The sequence below is a fragment of the Budorcas taxicolor genome, chromosome 4 (assembly GCF_023091745.1).
Source record: "Budorcas taxicolor isolate Tak-1 chromosome 4, Takin1.1, whole genome shotgun sequence".
Classification (NCBI taxonomy): Eukaryota; Metazoa; Chordata; class Mammalia; order Artiodactyla; family Bovidae; genus Budorcas; species Budorcas taxicolor.
In genome coordinates, this window is record NC_068913.1 from 89668693 (window position 1) to 89695392 (window position 26700).

General features: G+C 38.8%; 1 protein-coding gene across 1 annotated transcript; it reads right to left on the bottom strand.

Moving 5' to 3' along the window:
* Window positions 1–1929: 1929 nt before the first annotated feature.
* Window positions 1930–17507, bottom strand: NDUFA5 (NADH:ubiquinone oxidoreductase subunit A5). The gene is made up of 5 exons (XM_052638479.1): window positions 17405–17507; window positions 17055–17099; window positions 14172–14288; window positions 7192–7257; window positions 1930–2855 (listed from the first exon to the last, which is right to left on the bottom strand). Exons 1-5 carry the CDS (start codon window positions 17423–17425, stop codon window positions 2754–2756), a joined length of 351 nt encoding a protein of 116 aa, XP_052494439.1. The 5' UTR covers window positions 17426–17507; the 3' UTR covers window positions 1930–2753.
* Window positions 17508–26700: the final 9193 nt, after the last annotated feature.

A 26700-nucleotide genomic window follows, 5' to 3' on the forward strand; every position in this document is an offset into this window, starting at 1 on the left:
AAAAACTTCACATTGCATACCATCTTCACCACTTACTCCTTGGAAGGAAAGTTATGACCAACCTAAATAGCATATTCAAAAGCAGAGACATTACTTTGCCAACAAAGGTCTGTCTAGTTAAGGCTATGGTTTTCCAGTGGTCATGTATGGATGTGAGAGTTGGACTGTGAAGAAAGCTGAGCACTGAAGAATTGACGCTTTTGAACTGTGGTGTTGGAGAAGACTCTTGAGAGTCCCTTGGACTGCAAGGAGATCCAACCAGTCCATTCTAAAGATCAGCCCTGGCTGTTCTTTGGAAGGAGTGATACTAAAGCTGAAACTCCATTACTTTGGCCAAATCATGCAAAGAGTTGACTCCCTGGAAAAGACTGATGCTGGGAGGGATTGGGGGCAGGAGGAGAAGTGGACGACAGAGGATGTGATGGGTGGATGGCATCACCGACTCAATGGAACTGAGTTTGAGTGAACTCCAGTAGTTGGTGATAGACAGGGAGGCCTGGCGTGCTGCGATTCATGGGGTTGCAAAGCGTTGGACACAACTGAGCAACTGAACTGAACTGAAAGACAAAGAGGATACTGCAGGTGTGGGTTGGGACTTCATGGGGAAGACAGCATTGCACAAGTATATAGAAAAACAAATGTTTGGGAAATGCTTGTTAGGCCATGCAGAGAAGGACACCGGAATTTTAACAGACTTTGCTAGGTTCCTCCCTGTCTGCACACCTAGTTCGTATTATAGTTACGTATGGGGAGAGTCTCCTTCAAAATTTCTTCTTGAGTCTTTAAGCCTTGTTTTCAGCTCAAAAATAATCAGCATACCAAAGAGACTTAGTGGGGTAGCATGTTTTACTCCTCTACAATTTGTGACTTCTATTTAAAATAAACACTCTTCATCCTCCTTTAAACCAACTCTTACCTTCTCAATTTACTTTTGTCTCATAAAATTACTATAATTGTATTTTAGGCTGTAATCCCACTAAGTACTGAGCTTCAAAGGAAATTCTGCCCTCAAATGCAAAATACTCATGGTATGTTCAATGATTTGCTGTTCTACCCTAGACCCCAGAACACGCTTGCACTGGTGGTTTCTTTAACTTCTATTTGTTGATATAACCATAGAAGCTGGAAGAAAAAGAAAAGGCTGATTAATATCAGCCTAATTAGCCTATATGTGGGAATTTTCTTCTATGGAGCAGTGTTGATTTTCTCCCTTAGAAGAAGAAGAAAAAAAAAAAAGATTAGCAACTACCTTCCAGTGATTGAGATCTGATATATTAATAGATAATGGAGAATTGTCAAGGGTTCAAGATCTAAAGTCCTCTTTCTGCAGTTAAACATTAAGTCCTGCAAGACCTAAAGATTTTGGCTTCTTGAGAATAATGAAAATGATTTTCAATTTATGGAAGAGAACCTTATGAAACAGGACACAGACTCTCCAGAATACCATCTTGCTTGTCAGAAGGCATTAGAAGAGCTGGTCCTGTGGGAAGGCTCATTTGAAAAGCCTGCTGAAGCATCAGGTAAAGGAACTTAACATCTGAAGGCAACCTAACAAGCTCTTCCCGTTATAGTATAGGTCCCCAGATCTGCTACGGGAAGAATCTGGTGACAAGACCAAGGTGGACCTGAGGGAGCAGCCTGGAGCAAGTGAGAGGCAGGCCCACAGCTGGGTTGACCACAGAGAAGACGGTCAACTTCTTGTTGACCCGCTTATGCCCCACTTTGCAAATATGGACCAGGGAGCCCTCAGGGAAGCCAGCTCAGACATGGAGGCCAACAGGTTGCTCACTCCTGGCCCCACCAGCATCACAGAATAATGTTAGTTGCCTTCGATGGTGAAAAAAATAAAAATACTACCTTTGAAGTAAGAACTACCAAATTTAAGTATTAGACATGAGAGGCAGCTATTAGCAAAAACAAAAGGTGAGGACAAATGAAAAGTAATTTTATTTTTGTTTAACCTTAAACTTACCAAACTGCTTCTTTCTTTGAACAGCAGTTATCTTGTTTGATATCCAACTGCACTTATACTGAAAATTAGTGAAAACTATTTAACGATTCCACTTTGAAGTTATAAGCATACAACTAAGATGTTCTGAATATAAGCCTATCTGTATGTCAGATAAACGTTAGGAACTCTTAGTGTCTCTTACAGAAATTCTCTCTCTATCCTGATATACTTTGGTTATCAAAAAAGCTAAGGACTAAGGGCCAAAAAACTAATTTCCTTAAATGAGACAAAAGGAACAGATTTTCCAACTACTACTATAAATATAACCTTTCTTTCAAATACCAAATCAATTTTTCCAAGTGTAGGATCAATTCTAATTTGATGGTTTTTTCCTTACTACTTCACTTTAAACAGTGACCTATTAATTTGTTTAAACAATAATAATTATCTTTTCTGTTTTTCCAGAATAAAAAAATTAAATCATCTGTTGAATATACTACTAAAAATACTTCACCTTTCGAATATGGCCCCTACACTGAAGATCTATAGGAATTTTTCCAATTAAGTTTCAATCTTCCCACAACCTTTTTTTGTTAATTACCTTTGAAATAATTTGAATGAATGCTCTACAAATCAAAAACTGAACTCACAAATTACCATCATCATCAACTTTAACAAGTCGCTTAAATGTGTTCTGTATCAGTTTTCTTGATGATAAGATAATATGGAAACATTTTTTAACATATAACAGAATATTTAATTACATCAGTCTCCTATCAACAGATAACTTAGTTAATGCTGTTTATATTGGCCATTTCCATTGGCTGGCTGGAGGCTCTTCCACTAAAGGCTCCCATGGTTTCCACTGGATCATTTTTCTTGCCAGACTTAGTTCGTTTTCAGCCTGTTAATAAAAGATTTTTAAAAGATCATTTGATTGTTTAGTAGGTATTTATCATAGCGAATAACTAAAATATAACTATTATAACTACTTCATACATGTTAATACCTGATAAGCTGTTTCATCATCAAATGTGGAACATACTTAAATAAATTACCTTCATCATCATGAGTGAGAAAGGATGGCTTTTGATTTTTCTATTTGACTAAAATTTGCTTTTAGAGTGTTCAAAATTTAGTTGGTGAATAAAGGATTCATGACATACACATATAACTAAAACAAAACTAAAAATATCATTACCTTTACTAGCTGTCATACTCAATTTTCTGATGAATGTTAAAAAAAAAACAACTAGTCACAGTCTACCTAATTGATTTCATGATCCATAATAACTTTAGACCAACAATTTGTAAAGCAGAGATCTACGGAATATAATAATAGAATACAACAGGTATATTTTTATTGATCAATTGAATCAGTTTCCTTAATCAGATTATGCTACATTTATTGTCCTTTTAAACACAACTTATAACATATTTAACAAATATATTTTAGCTATCTTTTTGCTTCGCATTATTTTCTATAGCAAAAAACCTATGACAACTCTGGCCAACTAGAAGAACACTGCTGAGCATTTGTCAGAACATCAGAGGAGGAATTCAAACACAGAACGAGTGCTTAGTTTCTATGCCAGTGATGCAGAACAGGCAAATACATTTAGTGGTAACAGTCTAAAATGTATACAAACAATGAGTTAAAGAATCAGTTCAGCTCAGTCACTCAGTCGTGTCTGAATCTTTGCGACCCCATGGGGTGCAGCACGCCAGCCCTCCCTGTCCATCACCAACTCCCAAGGTTTACTCAAACTCATGTCCATCAAGTCGGTGATGCCATCCAACCATCTCATCCTCTATCATCCCCTTCTCCTCCTGCCTTCAATCTTTCCCAGCATCAGGGTCTTTTCAAATGAGTCAGCTCTTTGCATCAGGTGGCCAAAGTACTGGAGTTTCAGCTTCAGCATCAGTCCTTCCAATGAATATTCAGGGATTGATTTCCTTTAGGATGGATAGTTGAATCTCCTTGGAGTCCAAAGAGTCTTCCCCAATACCAAAGTTCAAATGCATCAATTCTTCAGTGCTCAGCTTTCTTTATAGTCCAACTCTCATATCCATACAAGACTGGTGGAAAAATCATAGCTTTGACTAGACAGACCTTTCTCGGCAAGATAATGTCTCTGCTTTTTAATATACAGTCTAGGTTTGTCATAGCTTTTCTTCCAAGGAGCAAGCATCTTTTAATTTCATGACTGCAGTCACCATCTGTGTGATTTTGGAGCACCTCCCCCAGCAAAAAAATAAATTCTCTCACTGTTTCCATTGTTTCCCCTCTATTTTCCATGAAGTAATGGGACTGGATGCAATTATCTTTTTTTTTGAATGTTGAGTTTTAAGCCAGCTTTTTCACTCCCCTCTTTCACTTTCAAGAGGCTCTTTAGTTCCTCTTCACTTTCTGCCATAAGAGTGGTGTTATCTGCATATCTGAGGTTATTGATATTTTTCCTGGCAATCTTGATTCCAGCTTGCACTTCATCCAGCCCGACATTACACATGATGTACTCTGCATATAAGTTAAATAAGCAGGGTGACAATATACAGCCTTGACGTACTCCTTTTCCTATTTGGAACCAGTCTGTTGTTCCATGTCCGGTTCTAACTGTTGCTTCCTGATCTGCATATAGGTTTCTCAAGATGTTTCCTTAGTATCTCTAATTTTCTTGAAGAGATCTCTAGTCTTTACCATTCTATTGTTTTCCTCTATTTCTTTGCATTGATTGCTGAGGAAGGCTTTCTTATCTCTCCTTGCTATTCTCTCGAACTCTACATTCAGATGGGTATATCTTTCCTTTTCTCCTTTGCCTTTCACTTCTCTTCTTTTCCCAGCTATTTGTAAGGCCTCCTCAAACAACCATTTTGCCTTTTTGAATTTCTTTTTCTTGGGGATGGTTTTGATCACTGCTTCCTGTACAGTGTCAGAAACCTCCATCCATAGTTCTTCAGGCACTCTGTCTATCAGATCTGATCCCTTGAATCTATTTGTCATTTCCACTGTATAATCATAAGGGATTTGATTTAGGTCATACCTGAATGGTCTAGTGGTTTTCCTGACTTTCTTCAATTTCAGTCTGAATTTGGCAATAAGGGGTTCATGATCTGAGCCACAGTCAGCTCACAGTCTTGTTTTTGCTGACTGTATAGAGTTTCTCCATCTTTGGCCACAAAGAACATAATCAATCTGATTTGGGTACTAACCATCTGGTGATGTTCATGTGTAGTTTTCTCTTGTGTTGTTGGAAAAGGATGTTTGCTATGACCAGTGCGTTCTCTTGGCAAAACTCTGTTAGCCTTTGCCCTGCTTTATTTTGTATTCCAAGGCCAAATGTGTCCATTACTCCAGGTATCTCTTGAGTTCCTCCTTCTGCATTCCAGTCCCCTATGATGAAAAGGGCATCTTTTTTTGGGTATTAGTTCTAGAAAGTCTTATAGGTCTTCATAGAACTCCAGAGTTATCTGGGGTCAGAGGTATTTATTGCTGAAATTGGGAAAATATTGATTAAAGATATCCCTAAGGAGTACTCTTTTTCTGACTGCCCTGTGGCCTGTTTCTCTCAAACACTCATCTTTCTCTATTTCCTCAAGTGACAGCAGGCTGCGAAGGGTTGTTGTTGTTTAGTAGAGAAGTTGTCTCCAATTCTTTTGCAACCCCATGAGCTGTGGCCCACCATGCTCCTCTGTCCATGGGATTTTCCAAGCAAGAATATGGAGTGGGTTGCCATTTCCTTCTTCAGGGGACCTTTCCAAGCCAGGGATCAAATCTCTGTTTCCTACATTGGCAAGTGGTTTCTTTGCCACTGAGCCACCTGGGAAGCCCAGGCTGGGGAAAGTCCATATCCTTGAACATCACTGAGGTCAGCCCTATCTCACAGAGCTCAACTCAGCTACATGGAGCTCTACTCCCTCCCTCTTCTCCAGCCTTCAACACACCATCCTTTCCTTATTTCTCTCATACTGTCCCTCTAGAAATAGGCTGTCCAATAACATAGCCACTTCCTACCTATGACTATTGAGAGAGCACTAAAAATAAAGCTAGTTCAAATTCAGATGGGCTGAGAGTATAAAATACACCCCAGATTTTAAACACTTAGTATTCAAAAAATGTTTTTCAGTCTTACTTTCTAGATTGCTGGTATGTTTCAATGATATTTCAGATCTCTTAGATTAAATAAAACATTATTAAAATTAACTTGACCCTAATTATGCCCATGAAGATGTGAGAATTACACAGCTAACTTAAAAATATTTAGTGTACCCTAAGACATTAATTGCATGATAAATTAATGTATCAACTAAAGTCAAGATCCAAGTGAAATCAGGTATAAAAGAGGAATAGGAGGAAAATAATAAGTGTGCAGCAAGTTCCCACAATACTATATCTAGAGTACCATATCCCACCCAGCAAAGGAATAGAGAGGCCAAGAAAACAGGCCTTTGAGTGACTGAAACAGTCTACATTCATAGAAAACTATGTGAATGCTCCATTCTTTTAGGAGATACCTCCAACAATTCTTTTGAATTTGTGTATCATTGGTCTATCACTGTATATCACGTATATCACTGTACAATTATATATGATTGTATATCATTGGTAATACACTTTGATACAAAGGAAGAAAAATAAGAAATGGTTACAGTTTTTTTTTAATATATAAAAATTTAATGAAACATAGTTGAATGTTTATTAGATTCTTATAAGGGGTAGACATTCTAAACCTATAATATTGGGAAGGAGGGCAGATTGTAGGGGAGGTGAGAAAGGGGAAGGTGATTTTACCAAATAAAAAATTTAAAAATCTCTACATATGGGCAAAAATATTCAACTGAAGTCAAAAGGCAAAGACAGACACTGCATGGGGTGCAGGTGTGATCCCTGGTTGGGGAATTAAGATACCTTCATGCCATGCAACAGTCAAAAAAAAAACTCAAAAAGAAAACATAAAGAGAAACACAGTAAAAACATTAAAGATATAATTTACAAAATATGAAATACAAAACAATGTGCTATAAAAATTTAACCTTCAATAGTCAAAATGATAATAAATATTTAACTGACAAGCATGTCAGAAGTATGTATTTTCTTGTGTGACTAGTCTTATATTTGATGAGTTGATAGAAATTAAAAATTTTAGGTTTCCTTTCTTTCTGGAAAGTCAGTTTTATACCTCTATATATTGTGCCTTTGAACACTTGAAGCCAAATATCTGAACGCTCAATTTTTTCTTTACCTGAAGAATCACCTCTTCTATTTGGCCACCCTGCAGTTGCTCTTCTAGTTTTTTAACATCTGGTTCCTATAGTTTAAGGAGAAAAGAGAAAAACATATTTAAACAAAGCAGCACAAAAGCAATTAATGTGACAGACATAATTAACTTTTCTTTCACTGTACTGTTGCTACTTTTTACCAAATATCTGGTGAAGAGCCATTTTGTCTCTCTACTATTTTATTGCTTTTCTGTCTTAATATTAAAAAGGTTAAACATTAAGAATATGATGTTTAATTCAGTTTTTCTGAAATACAGATTTTAAATAATGCTTTATTCTCTGAGTATTTCCTATCCTTTAAACATTAGCTAAAAATAAATGCTACCCTATGACCCAGAACTCTACTCCTATATAGATATCAAACAGAAATGCATAGTACGTTAACCAAATGACAGGTTCAAGAATGTGCAAAGTAGCACAAATTACAGCTCCAAACTAAAAACAATCCAAATGACCATAAATAATAGAATTACAATATTTGAATATAATACCATAGAGCAATGAGGAGGAACAAACTAAAACTGTACACAACACAGATAATTCTCTCAAACATAATATTAAGCAAAAGAAACCAAATACATATTGATGGTTCCACTAATAAAAAGTTCAAACCAGGCAAAATGAATCTGTGGTATTAGAGGTAAGAAGAGTAGCCATCTCTAGGAGGGTAATAACCTTGAGGGGAAAGAGGGGGTTTGGGCATTCTGGAATTGTTCTCTTTTTTGATTTGGTGTTGATACATGAATTGCTTTGTGAAAATACATCAAGTTCTATACTTATGACTTCTGCACATTTATTTCTGTATTTTATTCAATAAAAGGTTTCGTAAAGAGAGATGTTAATATAGTAACTAGAACATCCAATAACATATATTTATTTTCTAGTAGACTACACTTTTGAGAGTCAGAAACCATGTCCTATATATACATGTGCAAATGTAAACACGCTATTTTCTTGGCTTAATAAATAGAATGAAAAGAGGAAGGGGGAAAAAAAGTTATTTTCTATAGGATTGGCATCTGTATTAGGGCGTCTGCTGGCTGACCCAAGGTATCTGTATGCCATGTTCCTCCACTTTCATCAGTCTTCACTCATACATCTTCTTAATGGGGAGTACTCTGATAATATATACAGTGGTAGGCTGGAACAATGCCACACAAAATGCACATGAACTAGTCCCTGGAATCTGTGAATGTAACCTTATATGGCAAATACTTTGCAGATGTGAGTACAGATCTTGGAATACGGAGATTATCCTAGATTATCTGAGTGGGCCCTAAATATGAATACAATCATATGTGTCCTTGTAAGATAGAGGCAGAGAAGAAAGTAATGTGGCCACAAAGGCAAAGACTGGAATGACTTCGTCATAAGCCAAGGAACCAAAAGTCCACCATTCCTTAAAGAGGCAAGGAATGAATTCTATCCTAGAACCTCCAAAGGGAGTGCAGGCCTGCTGACACCTTGACTTGGGCCCCGATATTACTCATTTTAGACTTCTGGTTTCCAGACAATAAATTTCTGTTGTTTTAACTCACCAAGGTTGTTGTAATTTGTTATAGCAGTCATAGGAAACTAATACATACTGTAACATCCCTCATCACCCTAGTACCTCCTATACATCATTCTTCCTTCTTTAATTTCCTTCGCTTTATACTATATTCTAACATACTATGCAATGCAGTTCTTTGTTCACTGTTTATTTATTTGCCTCCCATCATTAGTGTATAATCTCCAAGGCAGGAATTTTTATGTTTTGTTCATTGCCATGTAGGCACTGGCTTCCATGCCCAGAACCATACGTGGTATATGACAGACATGCAGTAAGTGTCTCCTGAATACATACAAAATAGAAAAGGAAAAAGAAAGCAGATGAATAGATTTGATAGACTGTTTAACTCAAAACGACTGAGCTATGAAGCCTAAACAGGGAAGCTGGTCATTATTGTAAAGACCTAAAGGGAAGAATATAAAGAAGGCAAGGAATATTCAACATTATTTTCAACTCAGGAAAAACGTGTGTTGGAAAAACAATTCAAAATTTGTCTTACTTGAGTCAATACTGTGATTTTTATTTACTAACAGTGTAATGCCATCAAGCTTAATAAGGTACCATGGACTGAATGCTCCCTACATGCTTGCAACTGTGTTAAGCAACTGTACATGTATCACCCATTCAGTGCTAACAAGTGATGAATGAAGGTATTATTACACATATGTTATAGATGAAATTGAGACAGAAAATGGGCCATATGCCAACTCACCAAGTAAGTATTAGACCTGAGATGAAAATTTTGCAAAGGCCACAAACCAATGCTTTTCACCACTATGCTATTACTATCTCCCTAGTATAATCTGGGGGGAAAAAATTTATTGTTATTTCCATTTTAAATTTAGTAAATATAAACTTTATCAACATTACAACAGTCAGTGAAGATTCTATGGCTCTATTGGGAGAGTGTAAAATCTGTGCTGATTTTATCAAACAGGATTCAGCAATACAGATATTATTAATACACAGTGCTTGATGTTCTTAAAAACTATTTGTAATAGGCACTTTGGATAAACAAACATTTCTAAGGAACTTATTAAATGTCAGGCACTAAACTAGATTTTTGAGATAAAAAGAAAAATGCAATCTACAAGTACCTTATAGACTACGAGAGACGTTATAAAGGCTTCCCAGAGGAAGCGACAGATCTGGAGAGCTGAGTAAGAACTGCCTGGCAGAGAAAGTAAGGGTATTACAGGAAAGTGAAACAGAAAATACAAAGATAAAATCACATGGAATTCATGTAACGGTCAACAGTCTTGTGTTAGTGAAGCACAGTGTACAAAACAGGAAATGACAAAGTAAGATTGAGAAGATAACTGAGAGCCAGATCTTAGGGGGCTTCCAAATGATGATAAGGGCTTTATCCTCTATGCCACTGGTTCCCAAACCTGGCTGTACAGCACATCATGCAGATAAAGGTAGCTGGATGATTAAACCAGCCAAGCATAAATTCTTAAACTCAGCCTTTGAGAAAACACCAAACAGGAAACCAGAGTAAACCAAAATAAAATATGATGGAACTATACACAGTCAATTTAGTTGTAAGACAACTGAAATAAGACAACAGGTCAGAGAAAAGAATTTTAGAACTAAGTGAAAGCAGTAACACTGAACTATTCTTGGCCTAACACTGGCAAAAGTAAAGAAAACATAAGGATAGGTTTTCTCTAAGAAAAAGCTAAATACATTTTGAGGTTAATTGAAAGATAATGATAAAATGGGAGACTAAAAGAAAAACAAAGAAATAATTAAAGGGGAAAAACGTTAGAGAGAAGAACAAAAGAGAAGACTCTACACATGGATGTCACCAGATGGTCAATACCGAAATCAGATCGATTATATTCTTTGCAGCCAAAGATGGAGAAGCTCTGTACAGTCAGCAAAAACAAGACTGTGAGCTGACTGTGGCTTAGATCATGAACTCCTTATTGCCAAATTCAGCCTGAAATTGAAGAAAGTCAGGAAAACCACTAGACCATTCAGGTATGACCTAAGTCAAACCCCTTATGATTATACAGTGGAAATGACAAATAGATTCAAGGGATCAGATCTGATAGACAGAGTGCCTGAAGAACTATGGATGGAGGTTTCTGACACTGTACAGGAAGCAGTGATCAAAACCATCCCCAAGAAAAAGAAATTCAAAAAGGCAAAATGGTTGTTTGAGGAGGCCTTACAAACAGCTGAGAAAAGAAGAGAAGTGAAAGGCAAAGGAGAAAAAGAAAGATATACCCATCTGAATGTAGAGTTCGAGAGAATAGCAAGGAGAGATAAGAAAGCCTTCCTCAGCAATCAATGCAAAGAAATAGAGGAAAACAATAGAATGGTAAAGACTAGAGATCTCTTTAAGAAAATTAGAGATACAAGGGACTATTTCATGCAAAGATGGGCTCAATAAAGGACAGAAATGGTATGGACCTAATAGAAGCAGAAGGTATTAAGAAGAGGTGGCAAGAATATACAGAAGAACTATACAAAAAAGATCTTCATGACCCAGATAATCACGATGGTGTGATCACTCACTTAGAACCAGACATCCTGGAATACCAAGTCAAGTGGGCCTTAGGAAGTATCACTACGAACAAAGCTAGTGGACATGATGAAATTCCAGTGGAGCTGTTTCAAATCCTGAAAGATGATGCTGTGAAAGTGCTGCACTCAATCGCCAGCAAATTTGGAAAACTCAGCAGTGGCCATAGGACTGGAAAAGGTCAGTTTCCATTCCAATCCCAGAGAAAGGCAATGCCAAAGCATGCTCAAACTACCGCACAATTACATCATCTCATATGCTACCAAAGTAATGCTTAAAATTATCCAAGCCAGACTTCAACAGTACGTGAACCGTGAACTTCCCAGATGTTCAAGCTGGATTTAGAAAAGGCAGAGGAACCAGAGATCAAATTGCCAACATCCGTTGGATCATGGAAAAAGCAAGAGAGTTCCAGAAAAACATCTACTTCTGCTTTAATGACTATGCCAAAGCCTTTGACTGTGTGGATCACAATAAACTGTGGAAAATTCTGAAAGAGAAGGGAATACCAGGCCACCTTACCTGCCTCCTGAAAAATCTATATGCAGGTCAAGAAGCAATAGTTAGAACTGGACATGGAACAATAGACTGGTTCCAAACAGAAAAAGGAGTATGTCAAGGCTGTATACTGTCACCCTGTTTACTTAACTTATATGCAGAGTACATCATGAGAAATGCTGGGCTGGAGGAAGCACAAGTTGGAATCAAGACTGCTGGGAGAAATAACAATAACCTCAGATATGACACCACCCTTATAGCAGAAAGCAAAGAAGAACTAAAGAGCTTCTCAATGAAAGTGAAAGAGGAGAGTGAAAAAGTTGGCTTAAAAGTCAACATTCAGAAAACTAAGATCTTGGCATCTGGTCCCATCACTTCATGGCAAACAGATGGGGAAACAATGGAAAAAGTGACTGACTTTATTTTTATTGGCTCCAAAATCACTGCAGATGATGACTGCAGCCATGAAATTAAAAGATGCTTGCTCCTTGGAAGAAAAGCTATGACTAACCTAGACAGCATATTAAAAAGCAGAGACATTGCTTTGCCAGCAAAGGTCCATCTAGCCAAAGCTATGGTTTTTCCAGTAGTCATGTACAGATGTGAGAGTTGGACCATAAAGAAAGCTGAGGGCCAAGAATTTATGCTTTTGAACTGTGGTGTTGGAGAAGACTCTTGAGAATCACTTGAACTGCAAGATAATCCAACCAGTCCATTCTGAAGGAAATCAGTCCTGAATACTCATTGGAAGGACTGATGCTGAAGCTGAAACTCCAATACTTTGCCACCTGATGCAAAGAACTGACTCACTGAAAAAGACCCTGATGACGGGAAAGACTGAAGGTGGGAAGAGAGGGGGAGACAGAGGATGAGATGGTTGGATGGCATCAGCAACTCAATGGACATGAGTTTGAGTAAATTCCGGAAGTTGGTGATTGACAGGGAGGCCTGACGTGCTGCAGGTCATAGGGTCGCAAAGAGTCAGACATGACTGAGCAACTGAACTGAAGGTTATCAAGAAGGAAAGGCAAAGAAAGAGGAGAATACACAGATGAAGAGGTTCACCTCATGAAATAAAAAAAGTGAAATTTCTTATTTAGAGATGGGAGAAAATACATCAGCCCATTTTCCTTAAAAAGAATTGAAAAGAAATGTTAATATCTCCCTTAGATATATAAAATCTGCAAATTACTTCCAGATCTGCCAAGAACAGAACAGAAATTCCAAATCAAATTCCACTGTTTTGCCATATACCTGCAGAAAATATAAGAATTTCCTCTGGACTACAGAGGTTGGTGATCTAATAATAAGAAAACTTTATTAGGGCCACTTACGATATGCATGTAAATTACTTTGGGGGTTTATGGACACTACTTGGGATAATAACAAAAGTCTGTGAAATAACTCCTAGTGTGGAAATTTACCAAGAGTGCAATATAGTTTGGTATAAAAGAAGTGGCAGCAGTCTATTGTGTGCCTGTCTAGGGTCTATGATTCAGAAGCTACAAAATGTTTCTATTAGTCTACCTGGGCTGCCATAACAAAATACCACACACAGACTGGATGGCTCAAACGAGAAGATTTATTTTCTCACAATTCTGGAGACTGGAGTCCAAGGCCAAGGTACAAGAGAGTCAGTTTCTGGTGGGAGCTCTCTTCCTGGCTTATACACATTGACCTTCTTGCTGTGTCCTTACATGGCAAAGAATGCCAACTCTGGTGTCTCTTCTTATAAGGACACTAATCCTATTGGATCAGGTACCACTCTTATGCTCTCGTTAATCTTAGTTACTCCACACTGGTGGTTGGGGTTTCAAAATATGAATCTGGGAGGACATACTCAGTCCCTAACAATGCTCAATATAATTTCTAGCAGTTAAGAAACTAACTTGGTCCTTTTTTTTTTTGGTAACGAAGCACTTTTTAAAATAGCTAGTCTTGACAGGTGTTAAACACAACATACATTTTTTTTTTCCGTTTTGCTTTCATTCTTCTCTACTCTAAAACTAAAAAAATGAAATAAAGATTGAAGTATCGATAGATAAGAGGTAAAGATCAATAAAGGACTCGACAGGTAACAGAGGTAAAAGAAAGTTATAAGGTTAATGTAAGGAAGGGACTCGATCTTATTCTTTCAATCCTGTGTTTAGTAGCGCTTGTGATATAAAAAGTATTCAGATAGACAGGAGTCTGATGAATGAAAGGGAGAAACAATGGAAGAAACACATGAAAGGAAGGAGAATAGAAATGAGAGAGGAAAGTGTCCAGAATATGCAAAAACTAAGCAAGTTAATTTGCTTTGTTAAATGTTGCACTGCATACCAAAAATCCTAGAAAGACAAACCAAGTTAACTACTTACCGCTTTAACAATACTCAGCTTCTCATTTGTAATCTGTTCTGTATACTTTCTATACGCTGCATTTTTAGGGATGTGTCCAAGAACATCAAGAATTTTTGTATACAATATTTTTAGCCTCTGAAAAGACAACATACATATTTCCAGTTTAAAATATCACCAAAGATTTAAAAGTTTCACAGATGATACTAAAAAAAAAAAAAAAATTCACATCTGTTTTTAAAGAAAGCATTTAATTATTCCTTGCTGCAGTTTCTTCTCGTTTATGCTTATCTACCCCCTTTTGATGCTGCCACTCAGTCACTCAGGTGTGTCCAACTCCTTGCAACCCTTTGGACTGTAGCCCACAGGCTGCTGTGTCCATGGGATTTCCCACGTAAGAATACTGGGGTGGGTTGTCATTTACTCCTCCAGGGGATCTTCCCCATCCAGGGATCAAACCTTGGTCTCCTGCATTGGCAGGTGGATTCTTTATCACTGAGCCACAGGAAAGTTAATTTAGCAGATCCGAATTCACAACAGTACATTAATAGTAAGTATAATCATAAACATACCAAGCAATAAAAATTTTTCCTTATTATTTCTTTGTATTTGATATTTGTTTTACTTTAATTGTGTTACACCATAGGTGCAATACCTAATTTCATTCATATATATTCACCATATATATGAATAAACAAAACCAACCTTGAGGGCCTCTAAGAATCATTTTTATTAAAAAGTACTCTGCATATTTAGAGTTTATACTTGACTATGATGTTCCATAATAGTATTTTACTATACTAATGTAGAGCTTGTCAGATAACACATAATCTGAATTGTGTTGTGGTGGGGGGGGGGGGGCCACGGTTTAGCCTCATTTTTTAATTTAAGGGCATGACAGTACAAGGTCTTGTAAGAGACTTAGGTTCTAAAATGGGGGTGTTAATATCATCAATTTCAAAGCATACTGTATAACTTAGAGCAGTACCTGGCACACATTAAGTTTCAATAAATAATAGCATTTTTATTCTATCGGGGAAAGAGAGTCCATCAGCAGATATCAGAGGTTTCCTAGAAAAGGCAGCATCTGAGACAGACTGGAGGGATGGCAGAACTGAGACACTTGAAGATGTCAGAAAAGGCAATCTTACACACAGCATACATACAAAGAGTGAACGGCAGAAAATATAGGGAGCATTAAGTAATTAGTACCTAGCTCTACTTTCCTACAACTGTGTTGTCCAATATCAGTTCAGTTCAGTTCAGTTCAGTCACTCAGATAGCAGCCACTAACTAAATTTGGCCATTGAGCACTTGAAATGTGACGATTCTGAACTAACGTGCTGTTAACTACACACTAGATTTCGAACATTTAGCATGAAAAGACTATAAAATATTAATTTTTTATATTGGTTATATATTGAAATGGGCTTCCGTTGTGGCTTAGACAGTAAAGAATCTGCCTGCGAAGCTGGAGACCCAGGTCCAATCCCTGGGTAGGGAAGATCCCTTGGAGAAGGAAGTGGCTATCCACTCCAGGCTAGAGTTTCCTACACATAGGAAAAGCTTAGGAGATAAGGTTAGAGAAAAAGCGAATCAGGTTGTATGTGGGTTCTGCATGTCACAGAAAGCATTTGGGCTTTATTCTGTGGGCAATTAAAAGATTTTTGGAAATTCTGACTAGATGTGTGCCTCAGAAAAATTAATCTGGCACTAGTGAGTTAAAATAAAATGATAAAGGAGCAACAAAGACGACCAGTAACAAAGTTGCTGCAATTCTCTAAACAAGAACAAGGGACTAAACTGGTAATGACAGCAGGAAAAGGAAAAAAAGAGGAGAGAAATGGCGTGATTATGGAGGGAGGAAAAAGATCAAGGGAGGTTTTCTGTTTATTTTTTGTTTTTTTTATGGAAGCATGACAATATTAGCGGGAAAGTCCCACTAGAAGAGAAAACTGATGACAAAAGGGTGCAATTCCTAGAGTGCTAGTGCTGCTGCTGCTGCTTCTAAGTCGCTTCAGTCGTGTCCGACTCTGTGCGACCCCATAGATGGCAGCCCACCAGGCTCCCCCGTCCTTGGGATTCTCCAGGCAAGAACACTGGAGTGGGTTGCCATTTCCTTCTCCAATGCATGAAAGTGAACGTGAAGTCGCTCAGTCGTGTCTAACTCTTAGCGACCCCTTGGACTGCAGCCTACCAGGCTCCTCCATCCATGGGATTTTCCAGGCAAGAGTACTGGAGTGGGGTGCCACTGCCTTCTCCGCCTAGAGTGCTATCTTAGGTAATCGAAAGTGTATAGAATCTAAGGCACTTAAGTGAGGCAGGGGAGAAAGGTGGGAAAATGGCGATTTAGATTCGGGAGCACACACACAAAAGTACAAGTGACAACACGAGAATGCCACGGAAAAAGTCAACAAGAAAAGTGATTTGAGAAAGAGATCATGGCAACAAAAACAACAAAAAGTGGCACCAAATCAAGGAAGCACTAAATACCGCTATTGTCTTAAGAGTTCACGCCGACTTGAAATCCGGAGCCGGAAACATCGTATTCCGTTGCTGCTGCTACCGCTGCTAAGTCGCTTCAGTCGTATACGACTCTGTGCGACCCCATAGATGGCAGCCCACCAGGCTCCCCCGTCCCTGGTATTCTCCAGGCAAGAATAATGGAGTGGGTTGCCTTTCCTTCTCCAATGAATGAAAGTGAAAAGGGAAAGTGAAGTCGCTCAGTCGTGCCTGACTCTCAGCGACCCCATGGACTGCAGCCCGCCAGGCTCCTCCGTCCATGGGATTTTCCAGGCAAGAGTACTGGAGTGGGGTGCCATTGCCCTCTCCGTACTCAATAAAGAAGGTCGTGGGGCTCTAGGCTTCCTTGGAAACTCAAGAAGGAAGGAAAGAGGTACATACCTCATGTGGAGTTTCACAAACAGCCAATCCCACCAGGCCAGTGGTCTATTCAAAAACCAAACAAGAGTCATGCTGTTAACTACAATTCTGAGGGTTCCCAAGCTAAGAAAAGCAAAACCATCACTGTCTTGGCTAAAACTGGCCGAAAACCAGCTACCGGTGTCTCAGAACCTCTGGTTCGAAGTTTTTTCCTGCCTCTCCACTCGAGGCCGCTAAACTGGTCACCCATAGGGGCACAGCAAAATGAGTCTCCAAGAAGTATCGCTAGCCCGCACCAGTTCAGGCCACCACCCGCCGACTGACTCCATTCCCGCAGTCTAAACTCCAGCAGTGACCTCCACCCGTCTCACCTTCTTCAGCAAGCCCGCCATGACAGCGCCGAGAAGCCGGAACGCGCAGCCCTCTGGGAACCTCTCTCAGACCCGCTCAATCCACCGCCGAGGCCGCCACTCCGTCACCTTGGAAACAGCTTGGCCCCGCCCTCTGAGGCTCTGCCGGGGAGCAAAAGGCGCTGCACCGCCCACTCCTATGAGGAAAACTGATGCCTGAGTAAGGAGTGCACAAGTCTCTCAATCAAGCACAATCAGGGAAAGGGTTCTCTTAGATGTCTCTCGTCTCAGTTCCTGTACCTTTACAAAGATCTATTGAACACCCATTGTGTGTTAGTTTCTGGGACAGATTTTGTACGACAGGATCTCACATCCCGGAATTCACAGAACAATGACCAAAACATGCGTTAATAAGTAATGGGCTAAGTGTTCCAAAAGAGGTTTGTGCCAAGTGCAGTGGTAGCAGGTAAGAGGAAATGACTAAAAATTGTAGGGCTACTGTTGTTAAAAGGGGCATTTGCTTAAAAAGTCAATGAGAGAAGCGCACAAAAAATTGAGACTAAATACAGCTTCAGTTCAGTTCAGTTCAGTCACTCAGTCGTGTCCGCCAGGCCTCCCTGTCCATCACCAACTCCCGGAGTTCACTCAGATTCACATCCATCGAGTCAGTGATGCCATCCAGCCATCTCATCCTCTGTCGTTCCCTTCTTCTCCTGCATAGAGCTTAAGCATCAATAATAAAACAGCCCACAGAATGGGAGAAGATATTTGCAACCACATACAATCACCAAAAGATAAGTGGTGCCTAGAATATATAAGGAATTTTCTTCAAACAGTAAGAAAAGAACGAATAACCACAACAAGTCTTCCTGCTTCAGTTCTTGCCTCTCTCTCGTCAGAGGGAGATTATATATCAAATGAGTTTGTAAATATATAAAGGGCCTGGCTCAATGCATGGAACATAGCAACACACAGGTGACTGTGTTATTTTTTATTTTGCTGTTATTATTCTCAACCCAGTAGCTAGACTAATCCTTTTAGAAAGTATTTTGCTCTTCTGTGATTTTTCACTCAAAGTGTAGAAACCAAATTCCTTGCATCTGCCTCCATTGTCCAGCACTGTTGCTCCCTCTGCCCTTCTCCCCTCAGACCTAACCTCCTATTCCCCTCTCCCTACCCAGATAGCTGCTCTTCTAACCCTTTTCTTGGGAAACTCTTCCACCAGATGGGTGCCTGGTTCATTCTCTCACCTCTTTCAAATATTTGCACACTGTTACCTTCCCAGTGTGTCCTGCCCTGGCTTTGAGATTTAAAATTGCAAATCATCACAAAGACACTCTTTACCCTCTTTGCTGCAGTTTTCTTTGTAGCCCTTTTCACCCTCTAATATGCTGTCTAGTTATCTTATATTGTTTTTATGTATCATCATTTTCTAAAATATAAGCCATGTATGGGTTGGAATTTTTTTTCCTACCATATCTCAAGGGCCTGAAATAGTACTTAGTACATAATGGACACCCAGTTAATACAGGTTTAGTGAATACAATAGAAAAAATAGGCAAGAGAAAGAAATAAACCATTGGCAGAAATGGAAACAGGAACAGTCAATAGACATGAAAAGGACTCAACCTCCCTATTAAGAAAAGAAATGCAAAGTAATAATTTTACTCCTGTCTTATGGACAAAAGTTAAGGACCAATTGTTAACTAGGATGTGGAGCAACAGGAATACTCATACACTACTGATGGGAGAGAATTAGTATAATCACTTTGGGGAATAATTTTGCAGGAGTTAGTTGAAGATATGCAAAATCTATGATTGAGAGCTATTGGTGAATCTGAATTGTGTCCCCTCAAAATTCTGTTGGAAGTCCTAACCCCCACAACATCAGAATGTGACCTTACATGGAAATAGGGTCAATGAAGATGTAAATTAGTTAAGCTGAGGTCATGGGAGTGGGCCCTGGTCCCAAATGACTGGTGTCTTTATTAAAAGGGGGAATTTGGACATAAATGATACACACAGGGAGAACATCATGCAAAGATGAAAGCAAAGACTGAGATGATGTTTCTACAAGCCAAGGAACACCAAAGATCTCCAGAAAACCACGAGAAGTTAGGGGAGAGGCCAGGAATGAATTCTCTCTCTTAGCCCTTGAAGGAAGCTAACCCTGCTGACTCCTTGATCTTGGACTTCAGCCTCCAGTTCAGTACAGTTCAGTTGCTCAGTTGTGTCCGACTCTGTGACCTCACGGACTGCAGCACACCAGGCCTCCCTGTCCATTACCGACTCCTGCAGTTTACCCAAACTCATGTCCATTGAGTCGGTGAGATCCAACCGTCTCATCCTCTGTCTCCCCTTCTCCTCCCACCTTCAATCTTTCCCAGCATCAGGGTCTTTTCCAATGAGTCATTTCTTCACATCAGGTGGCCAGAGTATTGGACTTTCAGCTTCAACATCAGTCCTTCCAATGAACACTCAGGACTAATTTCCTTTAGGATGGACTGGTTGGATCTCCTTGCAGTGCAAGGGACTCTCAAGAGTCTTTTCCAACTCCACAGTTCAAAAGCATCAGTTCTTTCTTTATAGTCTAACTCTCACATCCATACATGACCATTGGAAAAACCATAGCCTGACTAGATGGACCTTTGTTGGCAAAGTAATGTCTCTGCTTTTTAATATGTTGTCTACGTTGGTCATAACTTTCCTTCCAAGGAGCCTCCAGATGGCTGAGCAAATAATTTTTATTCTGTTTAAGCCAGTTTGTGGTATTTTGTTACAGCAAACCTACAAACTGAGTAATAGATTAGTTTAATCATATGATCCTCTCTTCTCTGAAAGGATAGCTGCTCCTAGACACATGAGCTAGGGGGATATAATCTTTCTAGTTCAGATTACCCAAGAATTTGATATCTTGTTGTTTGATTGCTAAATTGTATCCAACTCCTTTGCATCCCCATGGACTGTAACCCACCAGGCTCCTCTGTCCATGAGATTTCCCAGGCAAGAATACTGGAGTGGGTCGCCACTTCCTTCTCCAGGGGATCTTCTGGACCCAGGGATCAAACTCACATCACCTGCATTGTGGGTAGTTGCTTTACCACTGAGCCACCAGGGAAGCACACAAGAATTAGGCTTTACCATAACTTCCATCATAATTTCCAACTTTTGGGAGGCCCACTCCCATGACCTCAGCTTAACTAATTACGTCTTCAATGACCCTATTTCCATATAGTACAGTATAGTGAAGTCGCTCAGTCGTGTCCAACTCTGGGACCCCATGGACTGTAGCCTACCAGGCTCTGAGGAGCCTCTCAGTCCAAGGAATTTTCCAGGCAAGAGTACTGGAGTGGGTTGCCATTTCCATATAAGGTCCCATTATGATGTTGTGGGGGTTAGGACTTCAAACAGAATTTTGAGGGGACACAATTCAGATTCACCGATAGCTTTCAATCATAGGTTTTGCATATCTTTTAGCATTTAAATCATCCACAGTTACCGTTCAGGACAGAGGAAATAGATAGTAACAAATATGCATGAATAATGGCATTTTAAAGATACACAGACACATGTGCATGGATATACACACATACATAAATGTAAAGAAACTGTTGATTTGGAACAAACCACCTGATGCACACATTTGCTCCTACAAAGGTAACACATATATCTGGACATACTAGTTTAGATTCAGGAAACAGCATTAGGACTAAGAGGAAATGTCCTTTTTCAAACCAGATAATGCTGAAAGAGTGACTGGAACTTAGATAAATAGAAGTTTATGAGGTCACAGTCTTTGTTCCCTGTCCCTCCAGATTCTAAGAATTTTCACCATTGTAGGGTGTGTTGTAGAATGTAGAATCATGTGATTATAAAAGATGCATGTGTTTTCATTGGTTGTAACTTTGAGTTTGGGCTTCTGCTATATCACCTTTGCTAAAGACACCACAGCTAAACAGACCTAGCTGATCCTGGCTAAGGTACTGCACAGCTAATCAGTTCTATGTGGTGGGAAAATGTGTAGATTTTCAGAACTAACCCTTTGCCAGGCTATGCCTGAAGGGGTTTGATAGTGGTGTCCCATGGCTGGTGGCGGTAGATTTAGCTACAGAGGAAAATCAACCTTGACATCTATGATATCAGAAGGGGATTTGGGAATATCTTATTGTGAGTAGCAAGAGCATCAAATGCACTATATTCTCAGGTAAGAGTTCCCAGAGGGGTAAATATTGGAGATAGATGTTGCGGAGTTATTCGGCAAATAAAGTTAGCAGGCCAGGTGACTTAGAGCTAAAATCTGTAACACAGTTTGCTCTGCAGGAACTCTAGCCTAGCCAGTAAAGTGAAAGTGAAGTTGCTCAGTCGTGTCTGAAGGTCTTATTTCTCTAAAATTAATTAACTAAGAGAGTTAGAACCTCCTACACTGCTTCTTGGGCTTCCCAGGTGGCAGTAGTGGTAAAGAACCTGCCTGCTAGTATACGAGATATAAGAAATACAGGTTCGATCCCTGAGTAGGGAAGATCCCCTGCAAGAGGGAATGGCAACCCACTCCAGTATTCTTGCCTGGAGAATCCCATGGGCAGAGGAACCTGATGGGTTACAGTCCATGGGGTCACAAAGACTCAGACACGACTGAAGCAACTTAGCACATGTGCACGCACGCTGCTTCTTAATGACTCAGAACTCTTGTGTGGAGGGCTGGATCTTACCAAAGTTAGAGTATTTCCTTAGAAGATATGGCTCAGGGACCTCTTACTTGAGAGAAGCATGAGACCAAATGACTGAGAAAGAAGAAAACACCTCAATTTTCAGAGCAGGAAGAGTTTATTCTTCAAAATCAAGAGATGATGAGGCCTGTCTTGGGCACGCTCATCTTAGTTCTCATGGCAGGAACGGGGTGAAAATAATTCCATTTGGGGAGTGTTCTCTCCTCTTCTAACTTTGTAACAAAAAAAGGTCATTTTTCTCAAGTGAGTTTTTAGAACAGACTGACATGTTAAAATCCTAATAGTCTGGATATTATCCATCTCTAATGCTTCCATCCATAACAATTTGGATTTCTTCCTGTCTTCTTCTCTATCTGTGCTATGGATACTTCTAAAAAGTGTTTGTAACCAGATAATTAGGTGTTTCTGGTATGGTGGGTTTTAGAACCTCATTCTAAATTGGGCTGTAAGTCAAATTAAAGCCATTACCCAGTTTTATCTGACTGGCTATTGGCTTCCAGATGTTTGAGTTATCTAACATGTCAGAATGGGACCATCCAACACTCCCACCTGGGCTTCCCTGGTGGCTCAGGCCGTGAAGAATCTGCCTGCAATGCAGGAGACCCAAGTTCAGTCCCTGCATTGGGAAGATCCCCTGGAGAAGGGAATGGCTACCCATTCCAGTATTCTTGCCTAGAGAATTCCATGGACAGAGGGGCCTGGCAGGCTATGGTCCATGGGGTTGCAAAGAGTCAGACATGACTGAATGACTAACACAACACTCCCACCCAGATTTGAATTAAGCTTAACAACTGAGATTAAACATAGTTCAGTTCAGCTCAGTTCAGTTCAGTTCAGTCGCTCAGTCGTGTCCGACTCTTTGCATATCTCCATTGAAAAATAGAGAGAACCTACAGGACGAAGGAATAATAAAGATGTTGGAGGGGGCATGTCTGTGTACTTAAGTGTGTACTTAACACTTCTTATTTAAAAGCAGGAAAGAAAGTAAAGAAGTGATGAAAAACAGGACTTTTTTTAAGGAGATAAAAAACTATCATTTGAGACTAAAATAAGTATTTATTAATATTAAAGGTAATAATATACTAAAAATGGTAACAAAACTAATTATTTTAAAAATAAATTTCTTAACAGAATTTAGAAATAGGAAGATAAAATGAGGTACAAGAAAAAAGTTGAAAATGGTGAAAAGATAATCAACATTGTATTTTTTAACTAGTTCTTCCAAAGTAAAAGGACAAATGAAGTGAAATAAAATAACCAAGATAAAATGGGGGGGAGGGAGACACTAGCTAAAGCAGAGCAAGAACTTCAGAAATGTGAGAAGAAGCATATGACTGCTTTTAAAAACGGGACAAGCAACAGAAAAATAAAATAATGATTCATTAAACAAATGTATATTGATTGCTTACTTTGTACCAGAAGCTACCATGGGTCCTAGGGTCTGTCAGTGGACCAGGTGGCCAGGTCTCAGTTATCAAGGAGCTTTGTTCTAGTGGCTGGACATACAGTAAACATATAAGGTGATTCATAAATAGAATTACCAAATGTGGTTTGTCAATTTTATTTATCCTTTCAAAGAACCAGGTTTTGGCTTTGTTGATTTTTGCTATGGTCTCTTTTGTTTCTTTTGCATTTATTTCTGCCCTAATTTTTAAGATTTCTTTCCTTCTACTAACTCTGGGGTTCTCCAATTCTTCCTTTTCTAGTTGCTTTAGGTGTAGAGTTAGGTTATTTATTTGACTTTTTTCTTGTTTCTTGAGGTATGCCTGTATTGCTATGAACTTTCCTCTTAGCACTGCTTTTATAGTGTCCCACAGGTTTTGGATTGTTGTGTTTTCATTTTCATTAGTTTCTATGCATATTTTGATTTCTTTTTTGATTTCTTCTGTGATTTGTTGGTTATTCAGAAGTGCGTTGTTCAACCTCCATATGTTGGAATTTTTAGCCAGACTCATCAAGAAGCAAAGAGAGAAAAATCAAATCAATAAAATTAGAAATGAAAATGGAGAGATCACAACAGACAACACAGAAATACAAAGGATCATAAGAGACTACTATCAGCAGTTGTATGCCAATAAAATGGACAACGTGGAAGAAATGGACAAATTCTTAGAAAAGTACAACTTTCCAAAACTGAACCAGGAAGAAATAGAAAATCTTAACAGACCCATCACAAGCACGGAAATTGAAACTGTAATCAGAAATCTTCCAGCAAACAAAAGCCCAGGTCCAGATGGCTTCACAGCTGAATTCTACCAAGAATTTCGAGAAGAGCTAACACCTATCCTACTCAAACTCTTCCAGAAAATTGCAGAGGAAGGTAAACTTCCAAACTCATTCTATGAGGCCACCATCACCCTAATACCAAAACCTGACAAGGATGTCACAAAAAAAGAAAACTACAGGCCAATATCACTGATGAACATAGATGCAAAAATCCTCAACAAAATTCTAGCAATCAGAATCCAACAACACATTAAAAAGATCATACACCATGACCAAGTGGGCTTTATCCCAGGGATGCAAGGATTCTTCAATATCTGCAAATCAATCAATGTAATTCACCACATTAATAAATTGAAAAATAAAAACCATATGATTATCTCAATAGATGCAGAGAAGGCCTTTGACAAAATTCAACATCCACTTATGATAAAAACTCTCCAGAAAGCAGGAATAGAAGGAACATACCTCAACATAATAAAAGCTATATATGACAAACCCACAGCAAACATTATCCTCAGTGGTGAAAAATTGAAAGCATTTCCCCTAAAGTCAGGAACAAGACAAGGGTGTCCACTTTCACTGCTGCTATTCAACATAGTTCTGGAAGTTTTGGCCACAGCAATCAGAGCAGAAAAAGAAATAAAAGGAATCCAAATTGGAAAAGAAGAAGTAAAACTCTCACTGTTTGCAGATGACATGATCCTCTACATGGAAAACCCTAAAGACTCCACCAGAAAATTACTAGAGCTCATCAATGAATATAGTAAAGTTGCAGGATATAAAATCAACACAGAGAAATCCCTTGCATTCCTATACACTAATAATGAGAAAGTAGAAAAAGAAATTAAGGAAACAATTCCATTCACCATTGCAACGAAAAGAATAAAATACTTAGGAATATATCTACCCAAAGAAACTAAAGACCTATATATAGAAAGCTATAAAACACTGATGAAAGAAATCAAAGAGGACACTAATAGATGGAGAAATATACCATGTTCATGGATTGGAAGAATCAATATAGTGAAAATGAGTATACTACCCAAAGCAATTTACAAATTCAATGCAATCCCTATCAAGCTACCAGCCATATTTTTCACAGAACTAGAACAAATAATTTCAAGATTTGTATGGAAATACAAAAAACCTCGAATTGCCAAAGCAATCTTGAGAAAGAAGAATGGAACTGGAGGAATCAACTTGCCTGACTTCAGACTCTACTACAAAGCCACAGTCATCAAAACAGTATGGTACTGGCACAAAGACAGACATATAGATCAATGGAACAAAATAGAAAGCCCAGAGATAAATCCACACACATATGGACACCTTATCTTTGACAAAGGAGGCAAGAATATACAATGGAGTAAAGACAATCTCTTTAACAAGTGGTGCTGGGAAAACTGGTCAACCACTTGTAAAAGAATGAAACTAGATCACTTTCTAACACCGCACACAAAAATAAACTCAAAATGGATTAAAGATCTAAATGTAAGACCAGAAACTATAAAACTCCTAGAGGAGAACATAGGCAAAACACTCTCAGACATAAATCACAGCAGGATCCTCTATGATCCACCTCCCAGAATTCTGGAAATAAAGGCAAAAATAAACAAATGGGATCTAATTAAAATTAAAAGCTTCTGCACAACAAAGGAAAATATAAGCAAGGTGAAAAGACAGCCTTCTGAATGGGAGAAAATAATAGCAAATGAAGCAACTGACAAACAACTAATCTCAAAAATATACAAGCAACTTATGCAACTCAATTCCAGAAAAGTAAACGACCCAATCAAAAAATGGGCCAAAGAACTAAATAGACATTTCTCCAAAGAAGACATATGGATGGCTAACAAACACATGAAAAGATGCTCAACATCACTCATTATTAGAGAAATACAAATCAAAACCACAATGAGGTACCACTTCACACCAGTCAGAATGGCTGCGATCCAAAAATCTGCAAGCAATAAATGCTGGAGAGGGTGTGGAGAAAAGGGAACCCTCCTACACTGTTGGTGGGAATGCAAACTAGTACAGCCACTATGGAGAACAGTGTGGAGATTCCTTAAAAAATTGCAAATAGAACTACCGTATGACCCAGCAATCCCACTGCTGGGCATACACACCGAGGAAACCAGAATTGAAAGAGACACATGTACCCCAATGTTCATCGCAGCACTGTTCATAATAGCCAGGACATGGAAACAACCTAGATGTCCATCAGCAGATGAACAGATAAGAAAGCTGTGGTACATATACACAATGGAGTATTACTCAGCCGTTAAAAAGAATTCATTTGAATCAGTTCTGATGAGATGGATGAAACTGGAGCCGATTATACAAAGTGAAGTAAGCCAGAAA

Coding starts and splice junctions, on each gene's coding strand:
- NDUFA5 (XM_052638479.1), bottom strand. CDS start 17,425: ATGGCGGGCTTGCTGAAGAAG. Junction 17,100..17,404: donor TGGCGGGCTTGCTGAAGAAG/GTGAGACGGGTG, acceptor GTTTTTGAATAG/ACCACTGGCCTGGTGGGATT. Junction 14,289..17,054: donor TTTGTGAAACTCCACATGAG/GTATGTACCTCT, acceptor TTGTCTTTTCAG/AGGCTAAAAATATTGTATAC.